Genomic DNA, 11,473 nt, shown 5'->3' with positions numbered 1-11,473 from the left:
TTATTATTTTACTTTACAATATTGTATTGATTTTGCCATACATAAACATGAATCCACCATGGGTGTACACGTGTTCCACATCCTGAACCCCTCTCCCACTTCCCGTACCATCCCCCTGGGTCATCCCAGTGCACCAGCCCCAGGCATCCTGTATTCTGCATCGAACCTGGACTGGCGATTCATTTCTTATATGATATTATACATGTTTCAATGCCATTCTCCCAAGTCATCCCACCCTCTCCCTCTCCCACAGAGTTCAAAAGACTGTTCTGTACATCTGTGTCTCTTTTGCTCTCTCGCATACAGGGTTATTTTTACCATATTTCTAAATTCCATATATGTGCGTTAGCATACTGTATTGGTGTTTTTCTTTCTGGCTTACTTCACTCTGTATAATCGGCTCCAGTTTCATCCACCTCATTAGAACTGATTCAAATGTATTCTTTTTAATGGCTGAGTAATACTCCATTGTGTATATGTACCACAGCTTTCTTATCCATTCATCTGCCGATGGACATCTAGGTTGCTTCCATGTCCTGGCTATTATAAACAGTGCTGAGATGAACATTGGGGTACACGTGTCTCTTTCAATTCTGGTTTCCTTGGTGTGTATGCCCAGCAGTGGGATTGCTGGGTCATATGGCAGTTCTATTTCCAGTTTTTTAAGGAATCTCCACACTGTTCTCCATAGTGGCTGTACTAGTTTGCATTCCCACCAACAGTGTAAGAGGGTTCCCTTTTCTCCACATCCTCCTATGGATACCTTATCTTTGACAAAGGAGGCAAGAATATACAATGGAGTAAAGACAATCACTTTAACAAGTGGTGCTGGGAAAACTGGTCAACCACTTGTAAAAGAATGAAACTAGAACATTTTCTAACACTATACACAAGAATAAACTCAAAATTGATTAATGATCTAAGTGTAAGACCAGAAACTATGAAATTCCTAGAGGATAACATAGGGAAAACACTCTCCAACATAAATCACAGCCAGATCCTCTATGACCCACCTCCCAGAACATTGGAAATAAAAGCAAAAATAAACAAATGGGACCTAATTAAAATTAAAAGCTTCTGCACAACAAAGGAAACTATAAGCAAGGTGGAAAGACAGCCTTCCGAATGGGAGAAAATAATAGCAAATGAAGCAACTGACAAACAACTAATCTCAAAAATATACAAGCAACTCCTGCAGCTCAATTCCAGAAAAATAAATGACCCAATCAAAAAATAGAAAGAACTAAATAGACATTTCTCCAAAGAAGACATACAGATGGCTACCAAATACAAGAAAAGATGCTCAACATCACTCATGATCAGAGAAATGCGAATGAAAACCACAATGAGGTACCATTTCACACCAGTCAGAATGGCTGCGATCCAAAAGCCTACAAGCAATAAATACATCCAATTCTAATTTCACACCACTCTACTATTCCACACTGGGATCTGACACCTTGGGCCAGACTATCACTTCCTCCATGAATACATCCTGCTCACTGCATTGGAACTTGGGACACCATACTCTGGGCTCCCCCACCCCAACCCTGACACTGAGCCTTGCTTGGCTCCACCTAATTGCCTTAGAACTGGATTGCTTAGAAAGGGAAGGAAGGCAATGGGAAGGAGACGAAGTAGCATGTGTGCTTAGGCACGTCTGACTCTTTGTGACCACATGGGCTATATAGCCCCCCAGGCTTCTCTGACATGGAATTTTCCAGGCAGGGAGACTGGAGTGAGTTGCCATCTCCTACTCCAGGGATCTTCCTGACCCAGGGATTGAACCCACATTTCCTGCATCTCCTGCATTGGCAAGAGGATTCTTTATCACTGTGCTACCTGGGAAGCCCCAGAAGGGGAGCCAAATATCAATCTAAAATCACAAATGGCCTCTGAATATCTTTTCTGCCCAAAAGTCACCTGCAGGGGCATATGAGGTCCTCATTTCTCTAAAATCTCTGTTTTCCTTTAGATTTCATTTTCTCAGCTTTATTGTCATGAAGTTTATATTGTCTAGGCACATGAACATATTAAACACTTCGATCATTTTACACATCAACTCATAAGATAGTTAAGATTATATTTATTCATGTGTGTGTGTTAGTCACTCAGTTGTGTCTGACTTTTTGTGACCCCATGGATTGTAGCCCGCCAGGCTCCTCTGTCCATGAGATTCTCCAGGTAAGAATACTGGAGTGGGTTGCCATTTCCTTCTCCAATTTACTCATGTAGTGCTAATGAAAACCTTAAAACCTTTTGGACAGTCTTCCAACCTCTTATGTCAGATGGTAAAGAATCTGCCTGCAATGTAGGAGACCTGGGTTTCATCCCTGGGTCAGGAAGATTCCTGGAGAAGGGAATGGCTACCCACCCCAGTATTCTCGCCTGGAAAATTCCATGGACAGAGGAGCCCAGCGGGCTACAGTCCATGAGGACATAGCTGAGTAACTAACAGCAAATTCAATGATTTTAGGAGATAGCACTGCCATGCAGCTTAAGGCTTTGCCTAACTCTGGCCATATGAAGACCTAGAACATTTTTGGACATTTGGAAACGTGGAAAATCTGAGGTACAATATAAGTCACTAATTACTTTATCTTTGAAGAAGCAATAAGATTTTCTCCCATGAATTACTGCAATCAGCTTCAGTGTTTAGGGGGAAAAAATTAGAAAAACCTCAAAGCAGATTAAGACAATATTAGTACCACAGAAAGACAGTCAAGATCATGATTTCCTCTCTAATTTTTTTATCAACTTTTATTATTCTGATTTGCCTTATAGCTACTGGACTCACTTATTATTCTGATTTGCTTCTGGTTATAGGAGTCATTTACCTTTAGCAAACCATTAGGGAGGGAACTATCTACCATGTTTGTAGTTAAGTCTTTCTTCTGGAAACGTGGTCAAAAATGACAGCTTGTGTGTAGAGCTCTGTTCCGATCAGGCTTCTAGTAGAGTTGTCACCAGGTTGAGCCTAAAATACACAATCATATTGTTAGTCAGGTCAGTCCATGCACATAATTCACATTAAATGAATTTTCTTCTTGCTTCAGTGTTGTAGCAAATAGAACTAAGAAAGTTGTATCCATGGAAACATATCCAAGTTTCCCCCCAGATTCTTTTCCCAGGAGTGGTGATAATTCCAATCAGGAGCTCTGAGGCCCTGGTGGTGACATTACTGAAAATATCTAGGATCAAAGCAGTGTCGCAGGTTCATACTTGTCTAGATTCCGCTGAACCCCACGGGTCACTAACTCTGCAGAGTTCCCACGGAAGGGCTCTGCACACACAGGTGATTGCAGGGGAGTAAGTTCAAAAGAACCCTATCTTGATTTCAAGTTTGTTAAATAAAAATGTCTCAGATTTGGAATTGGTTCAGACTCGTGGAACAAACTACATGTCCATGGTGGGTTTCATGAATAGCTCCTTACTCGTTTGATAGCTATTTGATTTACATTTTTCCCCCTTTACATTATAATCCGTGAAAAAAAGATTTGGTCCTTTTACTTTTATACAGATATTTTGCCATACTTATAAGGCCCCCAGAGAGACCCTTTGGGAGAAAGTATTCACTAATGTGGTACTGGTAAGAGAGACGACAGATCCGAAAAGAGCCAGATAGTATCCAATATTAGTCATTGGGCCTTTCCTGTATTTGATGTACCAAAGAATGCATGATGTTACTTGCTCTCTCTCCTTCTCTTGTAAGAAGAGATGATAAGAATTTAGATCAGGGACTAGAGAGAAGCTTTGATATTACCTTTTCCCCCCGGTATTCAATTTCTTGTGCTAGTGAGAAAGAATATATCAGACCCATCTTCTGTTGAAAGAATGAGTAAAATTGTAAAGATTTTGAAATGGGGAAAACAAAAAGAGTGTCTTGAGTGGTTTACCCATCCACGTTTTATACTATGTGTGTGCTATTTTATAACTCATTAAGTTGGAGAAAACTGATAATAATGCAAAATATTCTCTACAAAGATGCAAACTAATTGTGCTCAGTGGCACACCACTGGTTATTGCTTCATCTTGAGACCTGTTTTACATTAATTTGTAAATTAATTTCAATCTTTTTTTCTGTTTATGTGTTCTGAGTTTTGACTTCTTCAGTGAACTGCTTACAACATCTCACTTGTGCATTGCATAATTTATGAATAAACAAAAGTTCTGACACATTCATTTTACATCAGTATGAGAGTCACAATTATATCCTTTTTAGAAACACTATCTTGTCAATATTTTGGAGATTCCAGTTTGATGCACAGAGGATTCACCTGACAGTCGAATAGCTTGAGTAGCTGCAGTGTGTCTCTCTTGGGCGACTTAAACTCTTTATTTCTTGGTTTCCATTGGTAAATCCCTGGTAGCAGCAGAGCTTTACCTTTGTTGATCCTCTGTTTCTTCACATATTTCCCCTTTTACTATGTTTGTATTTTGTTTTTGCTTTTGGAACTTTCACAGTGAGTGAATTATTCCCCCTTGGTGATAACTGTGATTTGGAACTTGATTTTATGGCTTAACCTTTGCGCTTTCTATAAATAGATGCATAGATTACTGAGATTTATTCTTTTTTTTGAGTAAGAAACAACAGAAAATCTGATTTGTTATTATTATTTTTTCTTTATTTGTCTACTTGTCTTCTTCGAAGAAATTAAGAATCTCATGCCCATTAGGAAAGAGGACAACTTTTTTTATATTTTGAGTTGTGGTTATATTTAGACTTGAAGCTACAAGATCCCTATGTGTCTGTGTGTATATATGTTTAGAATTCAGAAAGACCTTTGCATCTTTATGTATGAGTACATAGTATTTTTCTATCTCTGGAGGGTATTAATAAATTAGATTAAGAAATCTCCTAAATTAAAGAAACTCTGTTCTGATTGTCCTGTAGAGCTCTTATGTAAATAAGTTCTTATGTAAGTCAAATATTTATAAAATTCCAGGAAAATGTGGAAATTAAAGTTTTGATACTTTTTTTTTCTGTTTGTTCATGCACCATGAGAAATTTTTTACCCCAACCAGGGATCAAACCTATGTCCCCTGTGTTGGGAGTGCAGAATCTTAACCACTGGACTGCCAGGGAAATCCAGAGTTTGGATAATTTTAATGTGCTTTGATTAAAGAATATTCTCATAGAAATGATTTAAAATTTTAAGGTCATACAATTGAGATAAATATTTGGAAAATCAGAGTAGTGTAATAATTTTTGTTTAACACAAATAGCTTTTCCTCTGATTTATCGATGTTAGGTATAACATAAACATATACTTTATTCTACTGTACTTGTGTTTGCTTTTCTTAAGCTTATTGATGCATACTAATAAAATAAGCTAACACTATTCTGATACAATCTGTAATATAATAAGAAATCCATATTCAACAAAATCATTATTCTGACAACTTTCTTTCACCAGTAATTTTGTTTTTTACTGTCAACTTGAATATAATTACTCAGATCTTTAGGTAACATAAAAACTTAGATAGCTATTAGATTAAATAGCATAAAGAAAATTCATGTGATATCCAGACAGCTTCTAATCATGATAGAATACTGAAAATTTGATGCCTAATTATTAAACTTAACTTTAAGTTTATATACTTTTGCTTATAGCCAATGAAAAGTTCCTATTTTGGGTCATGTTAGTGAACATGTTCATTTTTTCTCGTTAAAAAGATATGTATGTGGCTATACAAAGATGCAAAGAAGGCAATGGCCACCCACTCCAGTACTCTTGCCTGGAGAATCCCATGGGCGGAGGAGCCTGGTGGGCTACAGTCCATGGGGTCCTGAAGAGTCAGACACGACTGAGCGACTTCACTTTCACTTTTCACTTTCATGCACTGGAAAAGAAAATGACAACCCACTCTAGTATTTTTGCCTGAAGAATCCCAGGGATGGAGGAGCCTTGGTGGACTGCCGTCTATGGGGTCACACAGAGTTGGACACGACTGACATGACTTAGCAGCAGCAGCACACAAAGATGCAACATAAACTTCTCTTGTCTGTTAAAATGCCTTTGGAAGAAAGGAATTCTTAGTTATCTACCTCTAATTTTCTCCATGAAATAGAGTTACTTTGGTTGAAAAATCATAATTAATATGAATGGTTGAGAAGACATCATCATAAGCAATGTTGTTATTGTTTAGTCACTGAGTCTTGTCCGACTATTTTGCAATCTTGTGAACTATAGCCCACTAGGCTCCTCTGTCCATGGGATTTCTCAGTCAAGAATACTGGAGTAGGATGCCATTTCATTTTCCAGAGGATTTTCTCTACCCAGGGATTGAATTCGCATCTCCTGCATTGGCAGGTGGATTCTTTACCACTGAGCCAACTGGGAAGCCCCATCACAAGCAACAGGGATAGGCTAATACCACAGTCTCTTTGCTTTGTGTTTCAAAGAGAAGATAGTCTTATCCTAGAGTGGTGTATTTTTTTCAATTAATTCTCATTGGAATATGGCTGCTTTAAAATTCTGTGTTAGTTTCTTGCTGTACAGCAAAGTGAATCAGTCATACATGTACATATGGATACATATATATCCACTCCCTTTTAGATTTCCTTTCCATTTATAGTGGAGGTTTTATAACAGTATATGTAGCAGTATATATCTATATATAGGTATATATATTAATATATTACTAGATAGTAGTAATTATATATATAGTATATAGGGCCTTCTCTGGTAGCTCTGGCTTCCCTTGTGGCTCAGCTGGTAAAGAATCTGCCTGCAATGCGGAAGACATGGGTTCGATCCCTGGGTTGGGAAGATCCCATGGAGAAGGGAAAGGCTACCCACTCCAGTATTCTGGCCTGGAGAATTCCATGAACTATACGGTTCATGGGGTCACAAAGAGTCGGACACGACTGAGCGATTTACACTCACTCACTCGCTCACTCACTGGTAGCTCAGCTGGTAAAGAATCCGCCTACAATGTAGGAAGTCCCGGCTCAGTTCTGGGGTTGGGAAGATCCTCTGGAGGAGGGCACAGCAACCCACTCCAGTATTCTTGCCTGCAGAATCCCCATGGACAGAGGAGCATGGAGGGCTAAGTCCAGGGGGTTGCAAAGACTCAGACACAACTGAGCAACTAAGCACAGCACAGTACAGTAATTATATATATAGTATTGGGCTTCCTGGGTGGTGCTAGTGGTAAAGAACTCACCTGCCAATGCAGGAGGCATGAGGATCCCTGGGTCAGGAAGATCTTCTGGAGAAGGAAATGGCAACCCACTACAGTACTCTTGGCTGGAGAACCCCATGGACAGAGGAGCCTAGAGAGCTACAGTTCATAGGGTCACAAAATGTTGGACAAGACTGAAAGTGATTTAGCACACATATATATAGTATTAATTGTATATATAATTTTATATATAATTTATAGACTTATGTAGCTATCATGTCAGAGAAGGCAATGGCACCCCACTCCAGTATCCTTGCCTGGAAAATCCTATGGGTGGAGGAGCCTGGTAGGCTGCAGTCCGTGGGATCGCGAACAGTCGGACACGACTGAGTGACTTCACTTTCACTTTTCACTTTCATGCACTGGAGAAGGAAATGGCAACCCACTCCGGTGTTCTTGCCTGGAGAATCCCAGGGACAGAGGAGCCTGGTGGGCTGCCGTCTATGGGGTCGAACAGAGTCGGACATGACTGAAGCGACTTAGCAGCAGCTATCATGTATATATTTATAAATATAATTTATACAGTTTCTATATATTTATAACTTGTATATGGTTATATAATTACACTATATACTGATATAATTATATATAATAACTAGATAATATACTGATATAATTATATATAAATAACTAGATAATATACTGATATAATTATATATAAATAACTAGATAATACATATGCAAGAGTAGTGCTTTCCAGGCTTTTTTCCTCTTCTGTTATATCTCAGAACTCCTGTAAAATCTCAAGAATTACTGAGAACCACAAAGAATTTTTATGTGAGTTATAACTGTCAATATTTACTATATTGGAAGTGGAAATTGAGAAAATTTAAAATAGTGATTCATTTGACCATAGCTATGATGAATACATATTGAAATGTTAACAGAAATAACATCTTAGTGTGTATATATATATATATATATATATATATATATATATATATATAAATTATTTTGAGTTCATGGATCTCCTGAGAATTGCTGTGACATGACAAAGGAAAACGAAGGACAAAATTTGGAAGTAAATTTTACTTGCTTTGGTTTATAGTACTTGATTCTGAAAAGAGTAATGGCATGCTAAAATTTCAGTTAAGTTTGCCCTATCTTGATGGGCTTGCTTACTGGTTAATTTCTTTACCTAATATATAAAAGGTATTTTTTTTTAACCATCTGTGTAACTGTCTAGGTAGTAAATATTTCAAGTCTTACAAGAATAATTTTTTTGTGCTTTATGTTGAATTTGTTACATTCTTAATTGTTTAAGAAAAAGAAAAATAAGAAACAAAAGCAAGGAACAAAAATTCCTAATTTATAAAGAGCTAAGGTTCTTTATAGTCATTTAATGTTGTATTGTTTTAAATGTTTAAACAGTTAACTTGGTGTTGTTTTTGCAGTATCCTGATCCTATCTTAATCAAGTGTTCAAATATCCTCTGACATTTTTTAAAATTGATTTTTGCCTTCCTATAATTGAATCCTAAGTAGAGAAAAAATTAAACTTTCCAGGTATATTTTACACCTGAAACTATCTTTGAGATTTCCCACAGGGCGTGGAAAAAAAATCATAAAGATTTATTTTTCCACCTTTGAAGAGAGCTGCCAGAAAGAGCTAAAATTTTCTGTAGAATTCTGTGGGCAGATTTGCTATTAATAAATCAGAAGGGGTGTTCGGCCTTGCTGAGGTAGACTTGTATAGGTATAACGTTATTAACATAAATATTTCAAAAATTTTTGGGGAAGTCCCTGGAGTTATGTCATTGAACTTGCTGTCTTCTAATATGGCTTTACCCTCAGGGAGAACACTGATTCCAATGCTTAGGAATATTACTACCAGATTTTCCTTTATATAGCAGAGTTCTGGTGGTGCTGAGCTTGATGATAGACAATAATAGCATAATGTTATGTGTCATCATTTCAACTATTGGTTTTAAAGATACAATTGTTTAGGTCTTACTGCAGACCTTACTAAGCCACTTGCTTGATGTTCCTGGTACAAACAATTGTATCAGGATTATTTATGTCATATCTCAATATTTTTTCTTTTATAAAATTTTTATTCACATTTCTGAATCAATTATAGCATTCACAAACTCCTTCTGAAATAAATTTAATCATTATCCTTAGACGGTTTATCGTATTTCTTTATTTGGGGTTGGAGAGGAGGCAGGGAATTTGTTTTGAATGCCACAGAGAGAAGTAACCTTTTTTGTTTTCTGCATTATTCTTATTCTGAACTCTCATAAGACTGCTCGCATTTGAAAATTACTAGCAATAAATTGGAGAAGGCAATGGCACCCTACTCTAGTACTCTTGCCTGGAAAATCCCATGAATGGAGGAGCCTGGTGGGCTGCAGTCCATGGGGTCGCTAAGAGTCGGATACGACTGAGTGACTTCACTTTCACTTTCCACTTTCATGCATCGGAGAAGGAAATGGCAACCCACTCCAGTGTTCTTGCCTGGAGAATCCCAGGGACGGCGGAGCCTGGTGGGCTGCCATCTATGGGGTCGCACAGAGTTGGACACAACTGAAGTGACTTAGCAGCAGCAGCAGCAGTAATAAATCACTCACCTATTTTAAGTCCCTCTTATCTACAGATAGTATTGTTTTGCTCTGATGCTTCCCGGAAGTGTCTCTTATAGTTACAGGTGAGAATCTATGTCTTCAACTAAGAAAAGCCTCAAAATATTGTAGAAAAGAACTCTGTACATCAGTTACTGACACTTCAAAGCTGAGCTAACATAGATTAGACGGCTTTCAATCTGCACCACCAATGGACTGAGTCAGGATTTCCAGGTTCTGCTTTGGCCGAAAGAGAGGACGGCATAGGACAGCTAACCAAAGATCCACTGGAGCAGGAATCAGTTATAACTGGGCTGAATGAACCCTTAAGAGAAATTTTGCTGTGGCTATTTGTCTGGAATATTGTTGATATTATTTAATGTTCTATTTTCAGATATCTAAGAATCACCCTATCTCCTTTTCATTAAGTAATATGTAACACATACAATTTAGTAAAGTCTGTTTTTATAAAATGAAGCCAAACATTTTTAAATGATTTTAAAATGATAGCTGATTCCCACTTATTCCTCAGTCGTGTCTGACTCTTTGCAACCCCATGGACTATAGAGTCCATGGAATTCTCCAGGCCAGAATACTGGAGTGGGTAGCTTTTTCCTTCTCCAGGAGATATTCCCGACCCACGGATTGAGCCCGCGTCTCTTTTGTCTCCTGCATAAGCAGGCAGAATTTTTACCACTGGTGAAGTGAAAGTCACTCAGTTGCTTCCAACTCTTTGCCACCCATGGATTATACAGTCCATGGAATTCCCTGGGCCAGAATACTGGAGTGGGTAGCCTTTCCCTTCTCCAGGGATCGAAACCAGGTCTTTCGCATTGCAGGTGGATTCTTTATCAGCTGAGCCATGAAGGAAGCCCATTACCACTAGTGCCAGCTGGGAAACACACTCTATGTAAGTAACTTTAAAATATTTGGGAGACCTAGTGAACAGAGGTGGAGAAGGAAATGGCAACCCACCCCAGTATTCTTGCCTGAAGAATGCTGTGGACAGAGGAGCCTGGTGGGCTGCTGTCCACGGGGTTGCACGGGGTTGCACAGGGTTGGACACGACTGAAGGGACTTAGCATGCATGCATGCACTGGAGAAGGAAATGGCAACCCACTCCAGTGTTCTTGCCTGGAGAATCCCAGGGACGGAGGAGCCTGGTGGGCTGCCATCTATGGGGTCGCAGAGAGTCGGACATGACTGAAGTGACTTAGCAGCAGCAGCAGCAGCAGCAGTGAAGAGTTTACGCAAATTTATAGGTATTTCAGGTGAAATATGGTGGAGAGCATTCCTTGGGCTTGGTTTCCTAGCCTCAGGTCAATAAATAATAGAGGATTTTAAAAATCCAATTTGAGATTTCCTGTGAAAATTTCCAAACCCAATTTAATTTAGTTTTTGTTCAAAATTATATGGATTTAGAGTTTACATGGGCAGCTTAAGGTGTCCAAAATGGTAAAATAAACCTTTTGTTGCATCTATGTAAAAAATCAGACAAATCTAATGAGAGCAGCTTTAACTTATAAGAATAATCTTTCTTTGAAATTATTATGATAAAGAGGAGAGGAGGCTCTCAGGGAAAATTGTAAGAGGCTTTGAGAGTTACACGTCAAATAGTGGCTATCTTGAATGCTCATTTAGATTTTCTCATCTTTGATATTACAACTCTGTAAGTTCTCAAAGTCACATAATGATTTAAATACTTGCATCTGTATAAATGCAAGA

General features: G+C 38.3%; 1 protein-coding gene across 2 annotated transcripts in view; it reads right to left on the bottom strand.

Annotated features, from left to right (window-relative positions):
* Window positions 1–2,881: 2,881 nt before the first annotated feature.
* CFAP299 (cilia and flagella associated protein 299) overlaps window positions 2,882–11,473 on the bottom strand; it is a 697,792-nt gene continuing 689,200 nt past the window's right edge. For both annotated transcript variants that reach the window (XM_068975708.1, XM_068975709.1), the window contains one exon: window positions 2,882–2,977. In XM_068975708.1, the coding sequence (XP_068831809.1) occupies window positions 2,882–2,977 (96 nt within the window). The remainder of the gene's footprint in view (window positions 2,978–11,473) is intronic.

Source organism: Capricornis sumatraensis, chromosome 7, assembly GCF_032405125.1.
Source record: "Capricornis sumatraensis isolate serow.1 chromosome 7, serow.2, whole genome shotgun sequence".
Classification (NCBI taxonomy): Eukaryota; Metazoa; Chordata; class Mammalia; order Artiodactyla; family Bovidae; genus Capricornis; species Capricornis sumatraensis.
This window is presented reverse-complemented; position numbering and strand designations above follow the sequence as displayed.